The sequence below is a fragment of the Dermacentor albipictus genome, chromosome 4 (assembly GCF_038994185.2).
Source record: "Dermacentor albipictus isolate Rhodes 1998 colony chromosome 4, USDA_Dalb.pri_finalv2, whole genome shotgun sequence".
NCBI classification, from domain to species: domain Eukaryota; kingdom Metazoa; phylum Arthropoda; class Arachnida; order Ixodida; family Ixodidae; genus Dermacentor; species Dermacentor albipictus.
In genome coordinates, this window is record NC_091824.1 from 84,487,367 (window position 1) to 84,515,362 (window position 27,996).

The 27,996-nt window shown below is 47.8% G+C and overlaps 1 protein-coding gene and 3 non-coding genes across 4 annotated transcripts; 2 read left to right on the plus strand and 2 right to left on the minus strand.

The window, feature by feature from the left end:
- Nucleotides 1-5,173: 5,173 nt before the first annotated feature.
- Nucleotides 5,174-27,996, minus strand: LOC135901169 (E3 ubiquitin-protein ligase MARCHF3-like). The gene is made up of 2 exons (XM_065430844.2): nucleotides 27,602-27,996; nucleotides 5,174-6,308 (listed from the first exon to the last, which is right to left on the minus strand). The coding sequence occupies exons 1-2, from the start codon at nucleotides 27,881-27,883 to the stop codon at nucleotides 5,820-5,822; spliced, it is 771 nt and encodes a 256-aa protein (XP_065286916.1). The 5' UTR covers nucleotides 27,884-27,996; the 3' UTR covers nucleotides 5,174-5,819.
- TRNAD-GUC (transfer RNA aspartic acid (anticodon GUC)) lies at nucleotides 15,001-15,072 on the plus strand. Its single transcript has one exon. It is a non-coding gene; the product is annotated as a tRNA-Asp (tRNA).
- On the plus strand, nucleotides 15,677-15,748 carry TRNAD-GUC (transfer RNA aspartic acid (anticodon GUC)). Its single transcript has one exon. It is a non-coding gene; the product is annotated as a tRNA-Asp (tRNA).
- Nucleotides 16,036-16,107, minus strand: TRNAD-GUC (transfer RNA aspartic acid (anticodon GUC)). Its single transcript has one exon. It is a non-coding gene; the product is annotated as a tRNA-Asp (tRNA).

A 27,996-nucleotide genomic window follows, 5' to 3' on the forward strand; every position in this document is an offset into this window, starting at 1 on the left:
GAAGAATCTTTGTCATCTTTTAATGCGGTAGTATTATATGATTACGAGAAAGCGTTTGATTCAGTCGAAACCTCAGCAGTCATGGAGGCATTGCGGAATCAGGGTGTAGACGAGCCGTATGTAAAAATACTGAAAGATATCTATAGCGGCTCCACAGCCACCTACTCCTCCATAAAGAAAGCAACAAAATCCCAATTAAGAAAGGCGTCAGGCAGGGAGATACGATCTCTCCAATGCTATTCACAGCGTGTTTACAGGAGGTGTTCAGAGACCCGGATTAGGAAGAATTGGGGATAAGAGTTAATGGAGAATACCTTAGTAACTTGCGATTCGCTGATGATATTGCCTTGCTTAGTAACTTAGAAGACCAACTGCAATGCATGCTCACTGACCTCGAGAGGCAAAGCCGAAGGGTGGGTCAAAAAATTAATCTGCAGAAAACTAAGGTAATGTTTAAGAGTCTCGGAAGAGAACAGCAGTTTACGATTGGTAGCGAGGCACTGGAAGTGGTAAGGGAATCTACATCTACTTAGGATAGGTACTGACTGCGGATCCGGATCATGAGACTGAAATAATCAGAAGAATAAGAATGGGCTGGGATGCGTTTGGCAGACATTCTCAGATCATGAACAGCAGGTTGCCATTATCCCTCAAGAGAAAAGTATATAACAGCTGTGCCTTACCAGTACTCACGTACGGGGCAGAAACCTGGAGGCTTACGAAACGGGTTCTACTGAAATTGAGAACGACGCAACGAGCTATGGAAAGAAGGATGATAGGTATAACGTTAAGAGATAAGAAAAGAGCAGATTGGGTGAGGGAACAAACGTGAGTTAATGATATCTTAGTTGAAATCTAGAAAAAGGAATGGGCATGGGCAGGACATGTAATGAGGAGGGAAGATAACCGATGGTCATTAAGGGTTACGGACTGGATCCCAAGGGAAGGGAAGCGTAGCAGAGGGTGGCAGAAGGATAGGTGGGCGGATGAGATTAAGAAGTTAAGAAGAGATTGCAGGGACAACATGGCCACAATTAGTACATGACCGCGGCAGTTGGAGATGTATGGGAGAGGCATTTGCCCTGCAGTGGGCGTAACCATGATGATGATGATGATGATGATGTGAGTCTCAAAGGGGAAAACAGTGTATGTGTGTGAAGTGTGGGTCAGGTGTTAGAGAGGGGCTTTGATATATATAATGTAAACTCCTGGACAACACTTTGCAATGTGGCGAACGCGGTTTAAATCATGGATCCGAGACCTCAAAGAGGTGCGACGTAATGCTATCGCATTTCTGTCGCACTTGCCGCTCAATCGCCATTGAATTTTAGAACGCACCTTCCCCTTGAAAAAGTTTATTTGAGGAAATAAGCCGCTTATACTGCAGAATGTTATGCACGTGCAAATATAACCCGCTCTGCGAAACAGTCATATAAGGTAGAACGTACATGCTAGGGGTTCATTTTTAAGTTTTTCTGAATTTTCAGATATCGCCTATCGCAGATAACATAGTTGAAGTCTTTAAAAAGACATGTAGAAAAAATCGAAACACGCATTCAACTAGCTTTTTTTGAAAATTTTGAAACTCATACAAATATCGCATTGGAATGGCTTACTCACCCATGTGCGCTATGTGCAGTTGTGAAGAGACCATCAATCGCATCCTGTGCCACTGTTATCGCTTCGATAAACAACGCCAGAGTCTCCGATGTGCTTTGAATAGACTGGCGGATGGGCTATTTACAGAAGCAAAGGTCTTGGAACCCTCACCTCACAGCTCATCAGCCCACAAAGTCACTCCAGCTCTTCTACAGTACCTGAAAGCGAAATAACTGAGCGCCTAACTTTGCGTACACTGCACCTGGCTTAGTGCATGTGAAGGTGTGATCAAAACTCGTGTCTTCTCTCTGTCTCTCTCTTTCTTTCACTCCCCCACCCTCCTCCCCACGTGTACTGTAGCAAACTGGACAGTCTTATTAACCTCCCTGCCTTTCCTTCCCTTCTCTCTAGGTTCTTGTATTACTTAAATAGCAGCATAGTTTTGCATGATGCACACTATGCATGTCTTGCTGTTAACCTCACTTCGACCCTTCGGGGCGTTCGTACATTACGTTCATATGTGCCAACATTTCTAAACCACTAGGTTACATACTCCGCCATTACATAATTTAAAATAATTACCAACTTTTGCCCAATCTCAGCTCGAATTATCTGTGTCTGTCTGGTCTGCCCGTCAGAAGTAATTTGAATAATCGGTTGACAATATGGATTCGTGATTTATTTCTCGTTGTCATGACCACAACACAAGTACAAGACATTTTGAACTCGACCATTCACTGCGGCCACTGTATACTCCTCGTGACATTGTACTGTTATTATTGTTTCATAAGTACATCCGTAACATAAAGCAATCACTTCTGCGTTTTCATGTTCCTCAATAGAGGTTACGAAGATTTACAATCAGTTCAGCTTCATGCGCGTCTGCGGCGTGACACTAGCATTTACCTCCTCCGATGTCACTCGAGCCATTCGCCTCTGGGACTACCTCCCTGTCGTCGTAGGCTCCGAGAGTGACTACGAAAAATTCCGACATCTACTGATCATGCCTTTTCCCAACAATCTACATAATTATATGGGTTACCAGTTGTTCATAGAGGGAGGGGGGGGGGGGGTTAGGGGCTCTTCCTTTAGTGTTGTTTTAAAATTCGTTATTTATGCGCTTATTGCAATGTAGTTAATATTAGCTACCAACACAATTTAATAGCATAATATTACGTCGTGTTCATTTCTTTCTTTTCCTGAAAGTCTTCTTGCCCTGTTTTGTTTGATGAGCGTATGTGGGACGACCGCGTAATTGATTATTATTATTATTATTATTATTATTATTATTATTATTATTATTATTGCTTTGTTGACCTCTCAAATCTTTTTTTTCATTTCCAAAAGTATGGACAACTGGGTGAGTTGGTGTGGTAACATAATCATAAAGCAGCGCTGCTATTTCTTTTCTCTGTCTGCATCCCTGGTGCAATTTCATAATTATATTTTTCAATTTACTGTAACATGACCTTATGGTATCCGCTGATGTACATCGTGGGTTACTTCTTTTTTTTTATTCATATGTGTCGATTTAATGCTACTACCCATGTTTTAAATTTTGCATATTAGTGCCTCCATATTTCCTGTAGGTCCCCCTCATGCCTCTATGGCTATATGTGAGATGTCTCTAACTGAATAAACGAATAAATAAATAAGCAAATACACGAACCTTAGTGGCAAAGTCCACGAGGCAAAGAAGGGAAGAGCACTGGGGTAGAATTACCACACAAGTGTTACTTTATCAGTGCCTGTGATCCTCTCTTTTGGAGCCTCCATTACTGGGTGCAGTCACAGAAATATTTGCTTGGAAATCCAAAATTACCTAATCGAAACCAATCGATTTCCATGTTAGATTGATCGTTCTCCCTCCCACCCATAGCTTTCTTTTATTTCTTCTTCTTCTTCTTCTTCTTCTTCTTCTTCTTCTTCTTATTATTATTATTATTATTATTATTATTATTATTATTATTATTATTATTATTATTATTATTATTATTATTATTATTATTATTATTATTATTATTATTATTATTATTATTATTATTATTATTATATACCCGCATTTCATCTGATTATTTCCTTTTTTTTCTCCAAACACACAACGTTTACTTTTAAACTCCAACGCTCAAATTGTTAACTCCCTTGTTATTATTATTATTATGCACCTAATTGAACCACCCGATTCTCGGCCAATCCCCCTCTGTGGGTATGTGCCACGGCCACTCAGGACAGCAACTACAACTGCGCCAATTAGTCCTGCAGAGTTTTAGCGCGTTTTATGTAACCGTTTACTGGAGCAGACACTCAGTCCCCCGGAAGGAGGAAAGAACTAGGAGGCACCGTCAGAGGGCAATATTGAAGACGACAAAGTAGGCCCAGCACGTGATCATGTCGCGGTAAGTAAATTTCAGTGTCTTCCATCACCGGCGATCGGCGACGTGCTGCTGCCTCACTGTCACGACGCAAAGCGGTCGATGAATGTTCGCGTTGCAATAAAGGACCGAGGTTGCACGAGCATATCGGCAGTAAATGTGCACAGAGTAGTTGGATATCGGCTACAGAGCAAGTGCGCGTCGATTGGAACGTATACCGGGGATCAAGCACACCGGGCCTCGAGTCCGCAGAGTGCAACGGTCACGCGCGCTGGGTCAACTTTCTTTTTCTTTTCCTTTTTTTTAGAGCCAGAAAAAGCGAAGGGGATGGCTTCAGTGAGAGTTGGCTTGAGAAGACTATAGTTGCGTGACATATTGCCGTCTTCTACTTTCTTTCCTTCCTCCTTGCTGAAGAGTAAAGAGAAAAATAAAATTCAACTCGAGGTGGACTTGGTGCTGTATTCTTTGTCTAAGTTTAGTATAAGCGTCGTAGTAAGCAAGATGCTTGTTTTCTATTACCCAGCTTAAACGAAAGCGAATGGTACTGTGGAACTGTTTTTCAGGAGCGCTGTCACGGCATGCGCTTCGCCTCCTCATCCTTTATTTGCGCAGAAAGTTGACTGCGGGTTCAGGCTGAATAAAATTTCACCGAAACTTCACCCCGTCCAGCAAGCCCGGGGTGCGCTCGAAAGGCACAAGCCTCATGACCCACTACAAACGGGCCCAACTGGGGCAGTGCAGAGTAGGGTATAACCCCGGGTCGACGCTTGGCCAGCGTCACGACGCGTTAAACGTTTGCCGGCACTTTATTAAAGTTATCCCTATCCTATCTTCACCGAAACTTAGCATCAAGGCCACGCGATGTATGCGCAAGCGCAGAGAGGCCGAGCCCAATGAAGGGCGAGGAACTCGGGCGATGAGACAGAGGCGAGAAGACCCGGCCTGTCAAAAGCAAGCACCTCGGACGACCAGGCGCGGCACACAGGATCACGCACAGATGTTTATACTATATGCGTGAGGTTTAATTACTATATCCGAAAAACATTCGCGTAGACCGCAAGTTGTAGGCCAGCGTATTATTTTGCAGTAAATGCGATTGACCCCATTTCTTTTTCGCGCCGTCTTCTGGGACAATGATTGGAAACGGGAGCCTTACATTACACTAAAAGCAGTCGCTTTGTGTGAGAGCAATGCGACACCAATTTTCTTGTATGGCAGGCTCACAAAAAATGGTTTATTTGCGGGAAACGATGATTCGTCTTCTGAAATTTATGCAGCTCGACTGCGAGCTCATCACAAGCTTCGGAGAGCCTGTACTTAAGCAACCAATTCATTTCCTTCCGGGTTCCATTAGCACAGCATAATCCATGCAGGCATCCTCTTAGCCCAGTCCTTCACTTTAATAGAGTGACACGAATTTGTTTCAAGCACTTCCCATTGTGCGGCTTTACTCGGAGCTCTACTTGTTTTCCATAATGCGGCAGGTCGTCCCGGAATTAATTTCCGCCCCCGAATTTTCTCTTTCTACGTACACCGTCCCCAATCGTCCACGCACGAGCGCGCCCATTCAGACAGACGTCGTCGGAAGGACTAAGAGTAATATTGCTGCGCACTATAGCCACCGGCCGCCGAAATTTGGTAAAACCTTCCAACCACCGAATTCAGTACCATATACGCTGGCACCGTGCGGTGAGGACGACTCGGTCACGCATTCGCGTGGCGGCGTCTGCACGAATCCTACGAGAGTTTAGTCGTCTGTCGTCTGTCGTTTAGCCGTCTGTCCAATACGCATCCGACGCCACTGGTACGTATCGAGACCACCCGTGCTTGAGGGTTCGCGTCGGCTTTTCACACGACGGGGTGGTCAGTGGCCGTCGAATCTTGCTGCTGGGTCGCCGTCGCGTTCGTCGTGTTGACGAGCGGCGCGGCGGCGGTGCCCGTGCCGTTCAGCGGCACCGAAGGCGGCTCCGAGGGCGGCGGCGGCGGACCCCTGGCGTCCGACGGGACGGCGCTCTCGGTCGCGCCGGTGGGCAGCACGAGCCGGACGCCCCAGTTGTTCTGGCGCCACTGGACGAGCGCCTGGTGGTGGTGGCGCACCATGAGGTAGATGTCGGCGACGCAGATGAGCCCCGCGAGCACCACGATGACGCAGATGAGCACGCAGCCGAGCACCGACGAGATGCCGCTGATCATCTCGACGGCCGACAGCCAGGCGGACACGAGCAGCATGACGCCGCCGAACAGGGACAGGGACATGTCGACCAGGATGTACCAGCGGTTCGGCCGGCTGCTCGGGTCGCGGAGCCAGTCCCAGATGCTCTTGGGAGTCCGCTCAACCTGCGCGGTTGAGCGGACTAATCGCATTAAATACAGCGCCATGATTTATTTGAGAACAAGGTCGGCAGGACATAAGTTATTGTAAGGCCAAGAGTTTCCAGTTTTAAGGAATGAAACAAATACAACGTTTTTCAGAAACATGACAGTACTGCACGTAGACTGCATTTCTCTCTATCTTTCCCTTTCTCTCTCTCTCTCTCTCTCTCTCTCTCTCTCTCTCTCTCCTTCGCGCATGGCTGCTCGCGTGTTTAGAAAGCTCTTAAGGTCCGTCCAAGTGGTCGTCAGTCTTTGAAAGAAACAAGGGGTCATGAGGATGCGGGTAAAAAAAAAAGCACGCATAAGTACCTTCCTGTATAGCCATGAATGTCGAGTTCCTTAATCGCTTGAGGATTACCCGCAAGTTATTAGCCCTGAGGCCGTCGTACCCGGAGCCATTGTTCTTTCTGACAAGCGAAGTCGGACCATTGTTACTGCCCAAAGGGGACGCGTCTTCGTGTGACCATCAGCTGAGGCTCCTCTCTCTCTCTCTCTCTCTCTCTCTCTCTCTCTCTCTCTCTCATTCTCTCATTCGCTACAAATTACCGTGCACTGTGATTTGTTCTAACCCAGGTCGCAAAACATTCTTCTTTTTCTAATAAGCTTCTGGCGGCTTGTTGTGTTGTCCTGCTTATGTGTTTGTTTTTGGAGCCTGCGTACAATGTAATTCGCGTTAGGCTTTGCACACGCTCCCAAGCGGCCGCGCACATCACGAAACCGCGGGCCTCACCGTGAGGTCCCAAGCGCATTAGTTGCCGAGTTTCGTACACTCGATTTGCAAAGCGAAAGCCCGCAGCACACAGCGGCACGCGTGGTCGCGCGCTGTTCCGTATAAACCTCTCTCCCCTCGTTGGCGCCCGCCCTCCGTGGGAGAGGAGGGTCACGATTTAAATAGACATTCAGAGGGCACTATATCGTCCCATTTGTGGGCGCTCCTATTGTGCAAGTGTGTGTTTACATCGGAGCCGGACGTTGTTGTCCACGCGTGTCGCATAGGTTGGATGGAAGAAGAGGGCCAGCGGTCGTTTGCGCGCCTAGGACTGCGCCGGCCGGCGCATTTCCTGGGGCAATTACTCGGCGAATGGTGAGGAGGTTTATGAGGCAAATGACCGAAATACAAATACCAAATAACAATAAGTGATTGCAGACAAGATGGTGCCACGCGTACCACAATACATCCATGCTTGTGCGCTTTCAGAGTTTCCCACAAAAAAAAAATAGTTGATCATTACTTTCAGGAAGACCCTATAGCTGGGGATACTTCACACATGGGTAGGACCGTTGCCTCGTTATGTTCTCCTGCGCCATTTATGCACCGCGAGCGCTGGGGACAAAAAGGCAAAAATAGAAAAAGACAAGTCAACGAAATAATAATGAAATAACGAATGAATACCGCAGGGGTAGCAGTTATCTCCTACCCCTGCGGTATTCCCTCCTTACACCTCAACTTTAAAGCTGCCGTCAGTGGCTACTTGGTGAGCGCTTTGGTGTACTAGTCCCAAGATGAAACTATGTGGGGAGGAATTTACGAAGATTTTCTTTTTGAACAGCCCTTTGTCATTGGCCGATCATCTTTGTTAATTAGATGTGCTCTCTATACCGATTGTCCGGTGCCTGTTCTTATGAGCCGATGCAGCGTAGTAATTGCTTCGTGAATAGTGGGTATACAGCAGCCAAGCATTAGTTATTGTTGCTTTAATACAGCACCCCTTCCTTTCTTGCTCGTCTTATTTCTGAGTAACCCGTATTTTTTTTTTCTGAAAACAAAAAACTAGGCTTGTATATAGTTCTCGCACTAACAAGTATAGCACTGCGTACTTATGGCTCGGTTGGGACCAATCCGTTGCAAATGCTGGCAACAGATTGGATTAGTGACTGCACGGCTTGACCGGTTTGCAGATGACGCAGTGTAAACAATTTCGACCTCATCTAACATCAAAATTCAAACTGCGCATTATTCTATTGATAGTTACATCAGCGTTACATATTTATAAACACGAACAAAAAGAAAAGAGCGCTGCAATACGGTAGCGCGTGAACGCAGTCACGTGGTTTTATTTCATATTTTGTGGGCTTTCTTTAAACGCCGGAAAAAAAAAAATCACGCCCCTTACGAAACGCACTTGACCCCAAAGCGAATATTAAAATTTTGCATATTTCTTCTTAGTTAAATAACTAATTAGGTGCAATGTAAAATAGATCCTAAGGAGCATAACATGACGTCAAACCATATGTCGTTGGTTTCGTTCAGTTGCGGTTAACCACTATTTTTTTTAAAATCCTTGGTTCATGTTACATGAAACATTCTGCATGCTGATGCGAGGCCACCGATAGTTGGAGCATTGTGCTGAGGCCTGCCATGTGTTTGATTCTATGAGAACAAAAATGCATGCATAATCACTGACAGTTATTAAGGCATTATAATCAAAGACTAGTTATAAAGAAAACCATTGTGGCATATAAGTGGCGAACTCGTGTTCATAGCGCAATTATTGGAGGACTCTTACGGTGCCTTCTGACTCCTTTGGTTTAGAGGAGCTTTCCTTCACTTGTTTTCTTTTTTTTTTTTGTCCCCAGCGCTCGTGGTGCATAAATGGCGCAGGAGAACATAACGAGGCAACGGTCCTACCCATGTGTAAAGTATCACCAGCTATAGGGTCTTCCTGAAAGTAATGATCAAATATTTTTTTTTTGTAGGAAACTCTGAAAGCGCACAAGCATGGATGTATTGTGGTACACGTGGGACCATCTTTTCTGCAACCATTTATTGTTATTTGGTATCAGCAGGTTGCATAATTTCACCACCAGTAGGCTGAACGAAATGCCAGCGCCACCTGATGTTCTCGTTTCGTGAACGTGCGGCGACGGAGTTTCTCGCGAAAAAGCAAAGTTCAGTCACAGAATTTAAGAAGACGCGCCTATAGGCTTGCGCGTGCCGACACGTGAATGTGATCGAGCAGCGTTGAAAGATCGGTCAAACACTTTAAAAATATTCAGACGAGCGACCTGCAGCAAGAAAAGCGATCTTGCCAAGCGACAATGTTTGAAGCTTCGCACTGTTCGCTTAACAGTGCAAAGGAATGGAGAGAATAAAATTGAAAGTGCTTCCGCACCCGCCTCAACTTCAATCGAATGCGAGGCCAGTGATTTGAGACAACAGAGGCGATCCGCACAGCAGTGTAACCCTGTCTCTACAATGTATAGAATGAAGTTCTACCGTATACGGTAGAATATTCCTATAGGAATATTTTGAAGCTTCCCAATCTGCGGAGGAAGAATGCGTGCAAAGAAATGGAGAATACGCGTGGGGAAAAAAAAGGAACAATAGTCTTAGAAACAAAGTGACAAAGTTTCGCTTTCGGTAGCGCAGCGCGATACCTTACGAAAATTTGTTGCTCTTTGACTAGAACTTTCGTACCTTCCATTGAGTTAAACAAATGTGCGCTGTAACAGCGCGCTGTTGAGCGCTTTCTTTATCATCTCGTCCAGTGACCTGTTACATTATGGCGAAAAGTGTCGTCGCGAAACAAAGCAATATGCCACGCGTGCAGCGCTGTCGTAGACCACTATCTAAGCAGGAATGTTGAAGGAGCAGCAGGATGGGTGGAAATACGAAGGGATAAAGGCTGGCTTGGAAACTGGAGAGTTCATTTAATAACGGAATTAGTTACTCGTCAGTTACTGTGAAACTGAATTGAAAGTCCGTTATGGTAACAGGAGTCAGCAAGCATACACCCTTTAAAACCATGTACTTAGAACAGATAAAGATTGGGAGCCCATTCTGCGCAAGAACACAAATTACGTTCTCTGTAACGAAACCACGGGCAGTCGGCAGCTATCGAAATTCATTGCCTAAAGTGGCGAAATAAACGTAGGTGCTTCTTTGCTTTTTGCTTGTTAAACGAATGCCATGACTCTTTCACACATTAATGTTCTGAGCGAGGCTGTACAGTTTGTGGCGGACGAATTTCAATGCCCATCGTACACTGTAAACTAAAACCAACTGATTCTTTCTGCACAATGTGCTTATCTTTTTTTTTTTTGACGTTTCCGATATCGCACTGTGAAGTCATTTTTCTTTGGCTATCGTGCCGTTGCTGCCTCTGTAGCTATATTCACCAGCTGCAAGCCTGAGAAAAAAAAGTATATATATATATATATATATATATATATATATATATATATATATATATACTTAATCGCCCGACCCATCTCGACTTCCGGTCGGTAGGGACGAGTTCCTCACAGAACATCCAGAGGGAGCGGAGATCGTGCATTCCATAGCATTCCATAGCATTCCATAGTCTGCGCCGTACTCGAAGTAGTCCGTTACTGTGCGCTTAACGAAAACGTGACCGGCGCTTCCGCGGTCACCACGAAAGATCGAGTCAACGACTACACATTGCAGTCCGTATACCTCCGTGGTGGAGAGTGCGAGGAATGTTAGCTCACGCGATTCTTCCGCGATTCTTCCGCGACACTTCCGCACCATATTGAAGAAAAAAGAAAAAGATGCACAGTGGTTCTGTCATCGTATCTATAGAGTTAACCTCTGACCGGCCAACCGAGCAAGCTGAGCAGTCCGCACGGAATAGGTAACAGGACTCGTATACGTATACTCTGTCGCCATCGGTATAAGTACTCGTGACTCACCCTCAAGGCAAGAGGAAGCCAGGTCACGCCGGAAGCTCCACTTCGCTTCTCCTAGGCATCTGCCAACACACGTCACGCAATACACCAGCGATGGATGCTCTCGAGGCTACTAACGGACCCTCCACCCCCCCCCCCCCCCCCCCCGCCCTCCCCCAGCGACGAAAAGTACCCGCTTCGGGGCTAATTGCGCTCAACAGCAGAAGAAAGTCGCGGTGTGACCCTCAGGGGTCAAGTATATGCGAGTGGTAGCCTCAGAAAACACGCAGTCTTGGGGACGAAGCCACCGGATGAAATTATGTGATGGCACAGCGCCCCGGAAGCGCCACATCGTCTTCTAAGCTTTTGGAAAGCGCCCGCAGCGAGCGGCGGCGATAGCCCTCGGCGACCGCGAGGCCCTTTCGATGCACACGGGAGGTTTAGTGCGTGCCACGTTGTCGTGCACGCAGATTCCACAAAATGTGGACCGTGGGGTTGAGAAGGAAACATAACGCGCTTGAGCTTAGCAAGCATGCAGTTCCGCCGCTCCAACTTTGTGTATCACGTACGCACGATGGCAAAGAAACATCCCTGAAGCTTGCGTTTATTTGGCCTGCGTCATACGCGCGATTCTATTTGTACCCATAATGAGTTTCAGCGGACTGTAATTGCCATGCTTAGTGCACGCCGTCATGGTGTAATAACTCTGCGTATGGTAGAAAAACAACTTTGCAACGAATGAAAACACTACTCCAGTATGAATTCCCCGTATGATAGGGAGTTCAATAGGAAGTAAAGTATAGACAAACAAGAAATAGTCAACAGGGAGAACGGAAAATAAAGGAAAAGGTGCGCTATAGTAAATGAAGCCAGCCTGCGAATTGTTACAAAAAAAGTTTGCTGTAGATGGAGCTGCATGCCCCATTAGGCGCATTACTTCAGAAGCCATAATTTGCAAAGGACCATTTTAATTTATTTTGTTATCATCCTTCACGCTCCGACAATAACGGTGGCAGGACGGTTTATCATGAAGTGAGGTAAGATTAGAAAATTAGTTTAATCGTTACAAAATGCAGGTTCTTATGCAAAAACGCGATGTTGATAACGACGATTTCAAATGGCATCCCTCTTGAAACGGAGCGGCGGCAAATAGTCCCCAGCCTGCTCGAGCTAATCAGGTTTTACTACATCCACGTCATTCTAGCATTTTCGCTGACGCTCCTTGATATTTTGCATATTTATTAAAACCTCTGTCCCTGTAATGTACGCACCTATGCCCCTAAGTAACCCGGCTGTGTCGATCTCTTTTCTGCTTTTTTAAAAAAAATCGATACTCTAAAGGTATCTTGCTTATTTCAACCACTGACCAGTCCAGTGAATCCTTCCATCCACTTTGAATCCCAATGCTTCTAGAAGATAGACGTTCCCAATGGTTCTTGCTCGGTAAATATATTGGCAGTTCATTACGGTGTGCTGAGTTGTCTCCGGATTTTTGGCGCAGCAGACACATGCCTCCTCCTGTTCTAAATACTTCTTCCGGTATGTTTTTGCCATCAAGTAACCAGCTCATGCCTCAAATAACGAGGCACTGCCCCTTGAGTGATTCCACCCATTCCATCTCGATCCAGATTTCCTTCTGGTGTCATTTGTAAATATCCATGGAATTTATTTGTTTCCATTCACTGCATCAAATTTACCGTCTTTGTGTCTCGCTTCCTCTTTGATGTCTCCAGGTTGTCGATTTGCATATTAGATTACACTGCTCGGCCGGAGTTTTCCGGAGGGGGGAGGGGGGGGGGCTGAGTACCCCCCCGATGCCGAAGTGCCCCCACCCTCCCACACACAAACACCTAAGGTGTCATTAGCAGAACTTTGCCGCCAACATCGTTGAAATTTCTTTGGACTTTCCTGGACGTTTTCAATTGAAATTTTACTGGGGCTAATAGCTTACTGTATCAGTGTTGGCGCGGAGGTGCATGGCTTTTAATTCATACTTTTGCTTTATTAGTGCATATACTGACAATAGGAGGACATGCGCATTAGGAGTGCTAGCGGCGGCTGCCTCATCCGTATTTTCTCACTTCAACATTTAAAAAAAATTGCACTGTAAACACCATGCACATACACAATACATATGAATGTGCACACAGGACAAAGTTTATTATATTTTTGAAAGTGATTGAGGAAGCCAATTAAAAATTATTTATAAAGGTATGGATAGCCCATGCCTATTCGAACAAATGAAGACCTCCATTTTCAATGCCAAAGAGCTTCAATGAATATTTTATTTAAAAAGGCAGCACAATCGCGCAATAAACCGCCCTGCGACCTGCAGAGAAGCTTCCAAGCTGACAAGACCATTTGTCAAGGCCATTTACTCTTCCAGCGGTCTCCAAACTGTGACACTACATATCGCTGCACAAGAATCTGCATGCGCTCGCGAGTCGCGTAGCCTTGGCTCTGCTGCGCGGAACTACTGAAACAGCCTTTTCCTGCGCCGCTCGCGCCTCTACTCGGTGAGCGTCATCACGTGGTCTAAAGTAACGTCAAATGTTCCGCCGCGCTGCGGAACGCAAACTTCACGTAAGCGACGCCGACTTTCCTTTCCATCAGGGCCAACATCGCAATCAGCCGCTTTCGTAAAATTGGTGTCATGAATGGCATGACATGTACTGACATCGCATGATATGAATGACGTCATGACATGATAGGCACGGCAAGAATGCGACATGACATTAATGACACGCATGACAGGAATTATATTACATACACATGTATGACATGACATGAAAGGCATGTCATGAATGCCCTGTCATGACATGCACGACCGTGAGCAGGTATACCTTGTGCCCCAAGCTAAAGCGTGACATGAAACGAATGACATAAGTCGCCGTATTAAGTTTGACTCCTGCGCGCGCGAGTATTGGCTTTACTGCGTAGCTTTGGAGAAAAAATGGCGGACCGCTGGGTAACACTCAACAAGTAGTCAATAACGCTAGCTCTAGCAGGGCAATCTCTGCAAATCTCTAGCAGCGCAACAAAGGCTGTAGCGGCTCGTCTATGTAAGAGCGTGACGTCGTTTGCAAGTTATCTGTGTGGAAAGCACTGCGAGAGCTTTTTTCTTGGAAGAGGCACAGTAATATGTTGTTGATTATGGCGCGATAATGGACACGAGTCATGACTTGCAGTGCAGAAAGACGGAGACAAGAAATAAAAAGTATAGGGACACCACGGCGCGCTTTTGTCCTTGTCCCCGTCTTTTGACGGGGCAGATCATGAATCTGTTCCGACCAAGGAGGTTTAACCACAACCACAACAAAAATTGCTGTAATGGAAGCTTAGCTTCTTACCAGAAGTAAAGCAAACGCTTGCCCCTCTTTCACCTCTGAAATAGAGCCTTGTCGGGTGATGTTCGCTTAGAGATTAAGTGATTTGGCTCTGTTATTGTAATGTCAGGCTAATGAGAAAATAAAAGCTGATTGTTCCCAACGAAAGTAGTGACTTCGTCTGGGTATTGATGACTATATCCAATAAAATGTGCCAGGATGTTCAGGATAATATCGAGATACACGTAGATCAGTATCTGTCTGGTAAAATAAGTAGTCATTTCACCGTGGGAAGTGTGATAAAAGCGCTGCTTCGCCGTGAGGTAATGTTTTAACGCGCCCCACCGCATCTTAGTGGCTCCTAAGATGGCTACGGTGCGGCTTCGCCTTCGCGATATCATTTTTCACTCCGGAAGTTCCAACTCACCCAATGCTCACTCCGCATTCAATGAACGCGATCAAGGTCTGAATACAAGTCGCAATAAAAATAAATAAAAAGGAAATAGCAAAATAAGCAAAGAAAGAAAACGAAAGAAGCATCATGTATGCTTTTGAATTAAGGAGTACATTGATAATAGAGTAGAGTTATGGACGCGAGAAATTAGCCATATTTTAGTCCATTCGCGCTGCTACAGCTCTTGTATTTATCCATATGGACAGTGTCACGTTGTGATTTGTTATTTTGTGAGCCCACTCCGCGCTCCTCGTTAGTATAGTGGTCAGTATCCCCGCCTGTCACGCGGGAGACCGGGGTTCGATTCCCCGACGGGGAGAATTTTTTTTTTTTTTTTTTTTTTATAAATTGAACAAACTTTTCTAACTTCTGTACAGGATTCCAAATGTTTTACGATAAGCCGTAGGCAGCAGTTCAGAATTCTGAACATAGAAACAGCGAAAGAAGAATCATGTACTCTTTTGAATAAGGAGTGCAGTGATAATAGAGCAGCGTCGTGATCGTGAGAAATTACAATCATAATTTAGCCTATTCATGCTGCTACGGCTTTTCGTCTTTATCCAAGCGGACATTTCTTCGGAAAACGCGCGCAAGAACGCAGGCCGACTGTCAGTGGCGTAGCTAGGTCTTCTGTCAACCCCCCCCCCCCCCCCGGCTGTAGTCGAGGAAGGTGAGGATATGGACAATTTACGGGAGTCTTCAGACGCATATGACACCTCCCCCCGCCTCTGGCCCCTTGCACCCGGGGCCCACGGCCCCCCCCCCCCCCCCCGGCCCCCCCCTGTTGCTACGCCACTGCCGGCTGTACGTTGCAACAGAACTGCTTGTTGGCCTAGTTGGTGCTTGCTATTACAGACGAACAGACGCAGTACAAACGGACATTGACACGTTGTCATTTTTTATTTTGTGAGCCTGCTCCGTGCTCCTCGTTAGTATAGTGGTCAGTATCCCCGCCTGTCACGCGGGAGACCGGGGTTCGATTCCCCGACGGGGAGAGATCTTTCTTTTGTTTTGTTTATAAATTGAACAAAGGTTTTCAACTTCTAAACAGGATTCCAAATGCCGTAAGCAGCAGGTCAGAATTCTGAACATAGAAACAGCTCCATGTAGCAACCGCCGTTGTACCAACTATGGATCACCTATTGTCGCAGTTAACGATGAAGGGGCTGTCACCTCTTATCCCATAGAACACGTATAATACCGCAAACATCCTGGCTCTCGCTCTCATTTGGGCTTTAGTATCTGCAAAAAATAAACTTGTAAAATAGAAGAAAAAAAAATGCTCCCCGTCGGGGAATCGAACCCCGGTCTCCCGCGTGACAGGCGGGGATACTGACCACTATACTAACGAGGACAACGGTTCCACTGTGCTAACTAGTAATGAGGAGTCTGCAATGACTAGCCAGGTAGTGGAGTAGCTTTACTCATCGTAATCTGCTCTAAGCTATTATATTGCTTCCGCGAGTTTATTAACCGCAACGCACGCTATCAAGCACTTGAGTAAGCACCGCCAATAAATATGTGATGCTGGATTGTACGGGTGAGAGTAAAGAAGCACAGTGACGAGTCATTAGATATGCTCCTTTCTTTTATATTCCGGCACAAACTAAATGATTCATACGGTATTACCAGTCCGTGCAAAACACAATTTACTCCATGACATGCATAGCGGACGTGTGTTCGCACTTGCGGTACTTTGAACCTTGACCATTGGCACTATTCTCTCGAGCAGAGCCCTCTTTGCATAATTACAAGAATAATCAATTAGGCACATGCAGCTAGGCTTGTCCGAACTTTACAGGAAGTATGCTCCAACAACTGGCGTTGTTGGCAGCATAATCCAAGCCGGCATCGCTCGAACACAATCCGGCATCGCTCGACAACGCCGTTTACACGCGGCGGTGCTGCCATCTCACGAAGATAAAAGGAAACGTTGTGCTGGCGTAGTCGCGCTATTTTTTGAAGTTCTTCTCAGAGTCTGGGCTATGGTATGGGTTTCGTCGTCATGCGCTTCGTAACACCATTTATTTGCCATGTGTTATTATTGCCTTAGGAATAGTAAGCCAGCGCGCAGTCTTGTGGTATCTACGCAGTGTATCTACGGCCGCCGCGGGGTACCGCCACGAATCCACTGGCTAAGCCGACGGCGGCTCGCTGAGGACAACCGCGTTCGGTTTGGCTTACGCTTAACGCATCTACAGTGTTCCAGTGCACTGTAGCGAATCGTAGGCATCAAAATCGGAAAGTCTAGGCGTCTACATTACAATCAAAAACGAAATTTAAACTGTGCACAACGGTGACATTTAGAAGGCGCTGAAGCGTTGTGGGCACGCCCCACTCCTACGTAACCTTCGTAGTGCAAGGTATTGCAGCCGTGGCTAAGCCAGAAATTTATTTCGATGGGATTCTCCGCCTAAAAGTACCACTCCTACCCTTCCTTCATCTTTCTTTCTTATATATATCAATGTGGTGAGAGACGGTACTTGTGCGGCCCAATGATGCTTGGGTGCAGTCAAAAGAGGCGTGAAAATCATTTAAAAGAGTAATAAGCCGCTCACGTTGTGTCGGCTCGAGGTCATCGGCAATAGAGCGACAAAAAACATCCGGGGGTACTCGGTTAGATGGCACATGGGGTGCCAGTGCTGTTACGTTGGCAGTATCCACGTCGTCGGGAACAGGGAAATGCACAATAACGTCAGCGTCCACAGTCTGGATGGTACCAATAGTCTCGCCACAGTGCAAAGCCAAAGTGTACGAATTTGGGTTAGAAATCAGTATTTCTGCAGCCCCATGGTGAACCGTGAGGAGAGCGAAAGGCAACAATATAGGCTGGCGGCGAAGGAAGACGGCAGCGGGTGAAAACATGACCGTCGCTTCGGCAAGCGATGCGCATGAAAGAGGGACAAATACCGCGCTGTGAGCGGGAAGGTCAGTATCTGAAGCTACACAGATCCTGGTTACATCATGAACTTGAAAGTCGTGAGATGGCATATCGCACAGAACGGAGAACTGAACCTCAGCACGTGCACAGTCAATGACGGCGTGATGGCGCGACACAAAATCCCAACCGAGAATCACATCGTGGGAGCAACAAGTTAGCACAAAGAAATCAATCGGATACAAAATGTCTCGAATCAACACCCTGGCAGTGCACATAGCGACTGGCTGAACTTGCTGTGCACTGGCTGTTCTAAGCAATAATACCGAAGGCATCATGACCACTTTCCGTAATTCACGGCAGAGTTTCTCACTAAGCACAGATGCAGCAGCACCTGTATCGACGAGGGCAAGACATTTGATGCCATCAACAGACACTTCAATAACGTTAGCGGGGGAAAAACGAGGACTTTGATGTTCCGACGATGACGCAGTTCGTGCCTCAGGAACTGCGGAAATCAGTTTTCCGCCTCAGTAGTACTGGCACTGGGCCTACGACGCATGGGTGAGAGTGAGCGCCGACGAGGGGAAGGTGAGCGACGAGTATTGTAGAGCTGTGACTGCGCTGCTGGTATGTCATCAGCAGCGTAGACTTCCGGTGGTGGTCGCTGAGGCATACGGTATGGTCGGAAGCCGGAGCTGGGTGGTCGCGCGGTGCCCACGAAGGCCGGCAAGCGCCGGCGGCAGAAGCGCGCTACATGTCCCGGTGTACCGCAGGCATAGCATATTGGGCGGTTGTCAGGAGTACGCCAAGGATTTGTGCCTTGCTGCTGTGCGCTGAAAAAGGGAGCGACCTGCTGGCGAGGCGAGGGCGGATGAGAGAACACCGGCTGGAGAGGCGCTGCAGGCGGAGGAGAGAATCCCGGCAGACGAGGCGCCCGTGCAGCGGCTTCAGCATACGTCAGAGGCGCGGCCACGGGAGCCGGCTGACACGGAGGTGGAAGAGCTTCGGTCACTTGCTCTTGAATTACCTGTCGGATCGCTGGAGCCAAATATTGAGAAGGCTTCTCCGTGGTCGGCAAAATCAAGAGCTGTCGCGCGACCTCCTCGCGCACAAATTCTTTTATTTGCGTCAGCAAAGTTGTGTGGTTGTCGCCAATAACCAATGCTGCTAACGAATCTTCCGTAGGCGGTGGGCGCCGAGCTAAGATGCGTTGTTTCCTTAGCTCGTCAAAACTTTGGTACAAGTTGATAACTTCGGCCACGGTACGCGGATCCTTCGCTAGCAACATTTGAAATGCGTCCTCATCAATGCCTTTCATAATGTGTTTTATCTTGTCCTGTTCTGCCATTGACGGATTCATGCGCTTACACAGGTCAATGACATCTTCGATGTAACTTGTGAACGTTTCACCGTGATGTTGCGCGCGCCCCCGTAAGCGTTGTTCTGCGCGAAGCTTGCGCACAGCGGGGCGCCCGAACACTTCTGTGAAACTTGTCTTGAATCTGCTCCACGTTGTGAAATCGTGTTCGTGGTTTCGGAACCAGAGGTTCGCGACGCCGGTTAAGTAAAACAGCACATTGTGCAACTTTGTGACGTCGTCCCACTTGTTATGCTGGCTCACCCTTTCGTAAGATGACAACCAATCCTCCACGTCATGATCATCGGTGCCGCTAAAGATGGCAGGATCACGCTGGCGCAATGCACCGGAAACGATGACCGTCGGAGGCTGTGGTGCATCTTCCTGGGTGGTTTCGTCAGGCATGGTCGCAGCAGTCGGTAGCGTCCGGCTTCGGAGTTCCAGTTTTCGAGGTTACCCCGCACCTCCACCAAATGAAATGGGGTTTATGTAGCTCGTTCGAGGGATCGCAGGTAGCTCTAGATCACGAGTCCTAGCGCTTCGCATCAACAACCCGCGCTCGTGACTCGCGCCGCAGCGGTGGCAGTCCGCACAGTGCCACATGCATATTACCCACTACAACTACAGTGCCACATGCATATTACCCGCTACAATATATATATATATATATATATATATATATATATATATATATATATATATATATATATATATATATATATATATATATATATATATATTGCTACGGCATGAGCCGGGCGAGGAGAAGAAGAAGAAGACGTTAGCGTGTGCATGCGTGTGCAGCCTCGGGACGCCATCTTTACTTCGCCATCAATCTCGGTCCTTAAATAAAGCCTGTTTAACTTTAACCGTAACAGTTTTGTGGTGGAGGTGCTGGGTACTTCGACCAAGACGACGGAGCTGCTGCAGCAAGTACCACGCCGGAGCCGACGCCTCGCTCGACTGCCCCCAACACCACTTGAGATCCCGATGTCCCACAGCGGTGACCAACAACCTTCTCTGGCAGCTCCAGTGCGAACAACCGGCGCCTGGATGCATCAGATGGAGCCCCGCCCTTTCTCAGGAAAATTCGGCGAGGACGTGGAGGAATGGCTCACCCACTACAAGCGTATGAGCAAGTACAACGGCTGGAATTCCACGGCTCAGCTCGACAATGTGGTTCTGTTCCTCACAGACACTGCGCTAGTGTGGTTCGAGAACCATGAAGATATCTGCACAACGTGGGACAGCTTCGTGACTCACCTTACCGAATGCTTCGGCGATTCCACCACGAAGAGGAAGCGGGCGGAGCAGACATTGCTGCAGCGCGCTCAAGTCCCAGGTGAGACCTGTACCACGTACATTGAAGCAATCCTGAAGCTTTGCAGAACGGTCAATCCTCGAATGTCCGAAGAGGACAAGGTTGGACACCTTCTCAAAGGCATAGCCGAGGATGTGTACAATTATTTAATCGGCAAGGAGAGTCTCGCCTCGGTCGCCGACCTCATCAAGCATTGCCGCACATTTGAGGCCTTGAAGCTGCGCCGTATCACGCCTAAGTTCGGCAGGTTAGCAAATGTCGCAACGGTGGCAAGCGTTGAAGACAATGACTACAGTTTTCAATTTGACCTTGCGGCAACGATAAGGCAAATTGTTCGCGAAGAACTTGAAAGACACAACAAAGGGGCGGATGTCGAACAGCTTGGGTGGGCTCCCAACCAACCTCAAGAACATCCATCTGCTGTGTCCGCATTGTCTGCCATGCCAGGCGTTGCAGAGTGTCGAGTCGATCAGCTGCGACAGCACCGGCGTACCTTTCCCGACGACGTGACGCACGATCAACGAACTCGTCGAGCTACCACCACGAATCGGAATTCGGAAGATCGCATTTATTATTCGCAGCGTCCCAGGGTTGACCCCGAGGCTTACAACGTCGGTCGCGCATCGCCTGTGTGTTACAGCTGTGGCGCCTCAGGGCACATTGCTCGTTTTTGTCGCCGGCGCCGACAGACAAGATATGGCCCACCACCAACTTGGCCTAATTTTGAACGTGACAGTTATGACGACCGTTGGCCGACAGACCCTGATGGTGCAAACACCACAGGCGCGCCACCCCGGAACACCTTCCGCCAATATAGTAGAAGGAGTGGCTCGCCAGCTTCGGACCGCAGCCTGACGCCCCCAACCAGTCGCCCACGCCGTTCACCGTCACCACGGCGACGTGCTGCGTCACCTCCGCCGTCGGGAAACTAGCCGGCGCGACCGATGGAGGTAAGGTCGCCGGACCGTCTGCGTCTCTGCGAAATACTCCTCTGCCTATTATGATGGTGAAGAACAAAGTGCGTGTGTTAATTGATAGTATACCTGCAACAGCATTAGTGGATACTGGTGCTACCGTTTCCGTCATGAGTGTGACTTTCAAGGAGAGGCTGGGTCGGAAAGTTATGTTCCCGTGGAATGGTGATGTGACGTTTCGTGGTGTCAGTGGAGAGTGCCTAGTGCCCCTTGGTATCTGTGTTGCAAGTGTTTTGTTCGGAGGAGAAGACCTTAAAACAGAATTCCTCGTATTACCGCGGTGCACTCATGACGTAATTCTCGGGATTGACTTTCTTCAGGATTGTGGTGCATCTGTTAACTGTGGCACAGGCGAAATTACTTTGAATAGCGCACTTCTCGCCACCCTTGCCGACACATCCTTACCAGTGAAAAACTATTGTGTTGTTTCGAAGAATTTGCTGGTACCGCCTTGGTCGCTGTCACGTGTCCCTGTCAACTTCACTGCTGCCGACCTTTCATCGTTTGACGCGCAAGTCCAGCCACTTACGTCGAGCTGCGCAAAGAAAGATGTACTCGTGCCACGCTCTGTCGTGAGAGTAGTGAATGGCGTCTCAAATTTGTGGGCTTTCAATTGTTCTTGCGTCCCTGCCGTTCTCCCGCGTGATATGAAGCTTGCTGAATTTGACAAGATTACTTATAGCTCCATTACAGTTCTAAGCGAGGAGGAGCAGTCTCATACTAGCGATCCCCAACATAACATTTCTGAAGAGCAGATCCTACGAATGATCAACAAGGCACTGCCCTCACATGAGCGCCGCGCTCTCGCACAAGTATTGTGGGCACATCTTTCTGTGTTCGATTTCACACAAGGCGACAAGCAGGCTTCACTCCCGCGTTCTCGTGCTCGCCACAGAATTGACACCGGATCTGCGCACCCCATTCGGCAAAAGCCTTACCGCGTTTCTTCAACCGAGAGGACAGTTATTGCTGAACAGGTGAAAGACATGCTGCGGAATAACGTCGTTCAAGAGTCTTCTAGTCCGTGGGCAGCACCAGTGATCTTAGTAAAGAAGAAGGATGGATCGTGGCGGTTTTGCGTCGATTACAGGAAACTGAATGCGGTCACCAAAAAGGATGTGTATCCACTTCCTAGAATTGATGATGTCATCGATTGTTTACATTCCGCTGCCTACTTTTCATCACTGGATTTGCGATCAGGGTATTGGCAGATACCCATGCACCCAGACGATAAGGAGAAAACGGCCTTCGTGACACCAGACGGTCTTTATGAATTTAACGTTATGCCGTTCGGCCTTTGTAACGCGCCAGCAACATTCGAACGATTCATGGATACTATCCTCCGAGGACTTAAATGGGAAATTTGTTTGTGCTACCTCGACGATGTGGTGATTTTTGGCAGCACATTGAGTGAGCATAACAGCCGTCTCAGTCTTGTTCTGGATTGTGTCAAACAAGCCGGCTTGATCCTAAATTCCAAGAAATGTCGTTTCGGGGAAACCGAGACGTTAGTACTTGGGCATCTGGTCGACAAAAACGGTGTGAGGCCAGATCCACGGAAGATTGAGGCAGTCAGCTCCTTCGAAGCACCGAAGTCAGTGCGGGAGTTGAGAAGTTTCTTGGGCCTGTGCTCGTATTTTCGTCGCTTCGTCCCAAGATTCGCCGACGTAGTGTACCCCCTAACATGTCTTCTCCAAAAAGCCGTCCCTTTCAACTGGACATCGGCTTGCGACGACGCGTTCCGCCAGCTAAAATTTCTGCTAACGTCAGGGCCCATATTGCGTCACTTCGATGCATCCGCACCTACGGAAGTGCACGCTGATGCCAGTGGCATCGGCATCGGTGCCGTACTTGTGCAACGTCATCAAGGAGCTGAACACGTTGTGGCTTATGCTAGTCGCTCTTTGACTAAGGCGGAACGCAATTACACTGTGACTGAACAAGAATGCTTGGCAGCTGTTTTCGCTGTCCACAAATTTCGACCCTATATCTATGGACGCCCGTTCACTGTCATTACTGACCACCACGCGTTGTGCTGGTTGGTGAATCTCCGTGACCCGAGTGGACGACTGGCACGTTGGGCTCTTCGACTGCAGGAGTACGACTTCGTTATTTCCTACAAGTCCGGGCGTCGCCACGCAGATGCGGACTGTCTCTCCCGCCTTCCTCTGACGACGACGGAGTGTGACGAAGACAATTTTGATGACTGTTTTGCTCCCATTTCTTCTACATTCCCAGATTCGATGACTTTCAAAGCAGAGCAGGAAAATGATATTAGTTTGGAACCTCTATTTGTAGCCGCATCGCGTCCTGGAGCCACCGGTCGATTTTGTGTCCGTGACGGCCTGCTTTACAAGACCAATTATGCTGTTAAAGGAGCACGCTTCCTTCTGGTGGTGCCGCAAAGTCTGCGAACGGACATACTGAGAGCCATGCACAACGATGTAACCTCTGGTCATCTAGGATTCGTAAGAACTTTGAACCGGACACAGGAGCGTTTTTACTGGCCCAAAATGCGGGCCACAGTCAAGCACTACGTCGCCAGTTGCGAACAATGTCAACGCTACAAGCGCCCTACGACCGCTCCGCCAGGTCTTCTCCAACCTCTGCCGCCACCTTGCCTGCCATTTGAACAAGTGGGTATCGATCTTCTGGGCCCATTTCCCCGATCATCTAACGACAACCGATGGGTGATCGTATGTGTCGACCATCTGACCCGTTACGCGGAAACGGCGGCCGTACCATCTTCAACAGCTGCGTCCGTTGCGACGTTTTTGCTTCGATTCATTATTCTTCGACATGGTCCCCCCCGTGTCATCATTAGCGATCGCGGTCGTCAGTTCGTTGCGGACGCCGTAGAAGAACTGCTTCGTCTCTGCAGTTCGCAGTTCCGTCATTCAACGCCTTATCACCCTCAGACAAATGGGCTCGTGGAACGTACGAACAGAACTCTAACTAACATGCTGGCCATGTACGTATCTTCCGATCACAAGGACTGGGATGACGTACTCCCCTTCATCACCTATGCTTATAATACTGCAAAGCATGAGACGACCGATTACAGTCCTTTTTATCTCCTTTACGCACGTTCACCGCTAAGCTGCATTGACACTATACTACCGTTTGACTTTCACAGCGAGTACTCTGTTGCCAAGACGCTTTGTCTTGCCGAAGAAGCCAGGCGTATCGCTCGTCTTCGCACTGTGGCATCGCAAGACCGATCGAAAGAGCGCTATGACAGCCGACACCAGTCTGTCTCGTACGCCAAAGGAGACTTTGTGTGGTTGTGGACTCCGCAACGTAAACGTGGCTTATGCGAAAAGTTTTTACCCCAGTACACGGGCCCATTCGTCATTGTAGATCGCTTGAGTGACTTGACGTACGTGGTGGCACGCTTGACGTCGGCTGGTCGTCGGTCTAGCCGGACCCAGTTAGTACATGTTGCCCGTCTTAAGCGGTTTCACCCTACGCTTTCCGAGTGATTTGGACTTGCCCAGCGGGCTTCGTCTGGCAACCGGGGATTGCTACGGCATGAGCCGGGCGAGGAGAAGAAGAAGAAGACGTTAGCGTGTGCATGCGTGTGCAGCCTCGGGACGCCATCTTTACTTCGCCATCAATCTCGGTCCTTAAATAAAGCCTGTTTAACTTTAACCGTAACAATATATATATATATATATATATATATATATATATATATATATATATATATATATATATATTCCGGTGTTGCAGCGAAGACCTAAAAGCATAAAAGCGAAGCATAAAACGACGCTTTATTTAGAAAGTAAGTGGAACGACAGCGCATTTTTACCCCAAGTTTGACGGCGCATATCTCGTAAATGGAGTCATCCCCACTATTCTTTTCGAGTGGATGTGCCTTGCAATCTCAATCGCCAAAATTTGTAAATTGCAATATGTGCCATAATGTAATTAGCTAAAAACTGAATTAGTGCATTTTTGTTGATTAGTCGATTGTGCATTTCAATTTTTTGTGCATGTCCGCCTCTTCAAGTAGACCAGCCCATGGAATAGAATTGTGCTATTTGCTGCCACAAACAAATCTTAAAAAAGATGGTTGAAAGTGTTCGCTGAAGCACCCTGTATAAATGGAGGCAGTACATCATGAAAAGGCGTACTCCTAGCACACCCCGGAGAAGAATGCTTTAAGAACGTCGATGCACGATTTTGCATTACCGATACAACGCTTTGTTTAACTACTCAAGCTTTAACGCGACAGCGTTAAGCACGCCGTGCCGCAGAAAATTCGGAGTTTGGCGCCAGACGTCACGTCACATCGACAAAATATTTTCGAGCCACGTATTCCGAGGCCTTCCATATAATGCAATGTAATGCAAGAAATTGACTGAACTAATTGAATTTCTCAAGCCAAAATACGCAGAAAGATCGTAAACTACGACTTGCACACAACCTGCAGACATGATAGCTCTCGGATTGTAATATGACTATACGAGAAAACATAATTCTGTTACGCGAAAACCCAAAGAAACGCCTTCACACACACAAACCGGCCGCGGCGTCCGCCATTTTGCGCGCGCCGGCGCGATGGGTGTCTTGAATGGGTGTCTGGGTGTCTTCCTTGGATGGGTGTCTAGGTGTCTTCCAGGCACCCATCGCGCCGGCGCGATGGGTGCCTGGAAGCGTGAGAAGCAGTCAGGATATATGAATGCTATCGCGTTCATTTCTTAAAGGCGAAGCTTAAGCGTCCTCCAAATTTTTTCATTGCTAAGGCGCGCAGTCACTTCGCATCAAATTATGCTATCACCCTTATGCTATTTAAAAAAATTATGGTATAAAGAAAACAAAATTTCGTTTGCGAATTGCATTTGTATAACGTAAGTCGATAACCTATAGCTGGTACATGACTTGGAATTAACTAGACCCGGGCATACGTGGTAAAAATCCATGATGCCGCGGCGAACTTCTGACAGTAAAGTGCGGCTTCGCCACCAACCAGTCTTTTCTAGTGCTCAAATGACGGACCCAAGGTTTGGTCGCAGCGTACAGGGGAGTCAAATCACGCATCGCTAGCAGCTCGCACCTGGACGAATCTAGCTCGGCAAGGCGAGGCGTATATATTTGAGTCTTTTCTAGCTTGCCAAAGCTCTTCTCTTGGTAAGAGTGTCCATGCCCAGAAACCTGTGAACACCATCGAAATGACTCGCTCAAGTTTCACCATATGCACTTCCACTGATGCGCTCTCACCAATATTCCTCGTAAGGGTAAAGCTTTGTTTTAAGTATCGTTGGGTAAAGAAGCTGAACTTTCTGACGTTATACTCCCTGATATGGTACCATCACCATGCGCCTGTCTACGATGGTGTCCGTTATAGCTATCGGTATGTCATCTAGCCACCGGCTTTCATAGATGCCAGAAACTGCAAGCTTTATATGCTGGGGCCGTTTGCAACACTATACTGTCTCTGTGCAGTCTTCCTCAGTTAAGTGTACAACGTGCTAGCAGCCCTTGTTCCTTTTCTTTTAACGCAGTGTTTTTTTTTTTATACGGTTTAGCGCCTTACAAGAGTAAATTCTAGCTACACCATACGTTCACGAATCTCCAAAGCGTGCTCAAATCCTGCTGACAAAATGTTTATCATTTATGAGGAGAGGCATGAGGGAAATAATGGAAGCATATTTGGAAGTGCATCTTTTGGAAGTGTATCTTAGTGTGTAAAAGGTGTGAAGCGCTGGAGCTGAGGCGCTGCCTGCGATGTAACTGCAAGGGGTCTATACAGACGCAGATGCTCACCAGTAACAAAAATCAGCGAAATCCGCACGCTACGTGCAAGCAACAAGTAGCTCTGCAACGGTGGGAAGCGCAACCACAGGCAAATCGAGCGTAGCGCGAAGGCTGATCAGCACAGTTGCTCTGCACAAGCTGCTACAGCACGCGAAGCCTTTTAACACGCATGCGTTCTTATCTGCATATGCACGATTTACAAACACATCGTTTGAAGCCTAACAAATATCAGGAACATAAACGAGGGTTGCCGATCCCTTAATGCTGAATAAGCATTTGCTGAAAGTTTTTTGCAAACATTAGTTTTGTTTATTCAGTTAAAGTATAAAAAACTTACTGCTGACCGAATAAAAAGTAATTAGGTTCTGCTCACCACTTCCTTCTCTTTCATTGCTAACTTTGCTCCCACTGATCGAATAGAGCAGGGCACGTTAATTCTGCATGTCAGAGTCACGAGGTCGTGAAACATGGTAGGGAGCCAATGCATGTGCATGTGCGGATGCCGAGTTGCGCCGCAGCTTATCGTGTCTGCACAGTGCCTCACGGCGCGTATACCTTGAACTGGTACGCGCAGATGTTGCACTCGTCGGTGTTGCGTCGCGAGAGCCACTCCTCGAGGCACTCCTTGTGGACGAGCCCGATGGTGCCCTTGCAGTTGCACGGCGACAGCAGGCTGCCGGCGCGGGAGCCACGGAAGCAGATGCGGCACATGGGCGACTCGCCCATGCTGGACGTCTCGTCCGCGTTGTCCGATCCATCGTGCGTGTTGCCGCCGCAGCCGCCGCCGCCGCCTGAACGCGACGAGGCCTCCTCGGGCCGCCCTTCCGACGACGCCATGGCCGCCCCCGTGCCCCTTAGCGCCCGCGTGGCCGCATCCCTGGGACAATCCGACCCCTGCCCCCTCAAGGGCTGCTGCCGTCTATCTCCTCTTCCTCATCTTCTGCGGGTGG

Coding starts and splice junctions, on each gene's coding strand:
- LOC135901169 (XM_065430844.2), bottom strand. CDS start 27,883: ATGGCGTCGTCGGAAGGGCGGCCCGAGGAGGCCTCGTCGCGTTCAGGC. Junction 6,309..27,601: donor TCTGCGCGTACCAGTTCAAG/GTATACGCGCCG, acceptor TCAACCGCGCAG/GTTGAGCGGACTCCCAAGAG.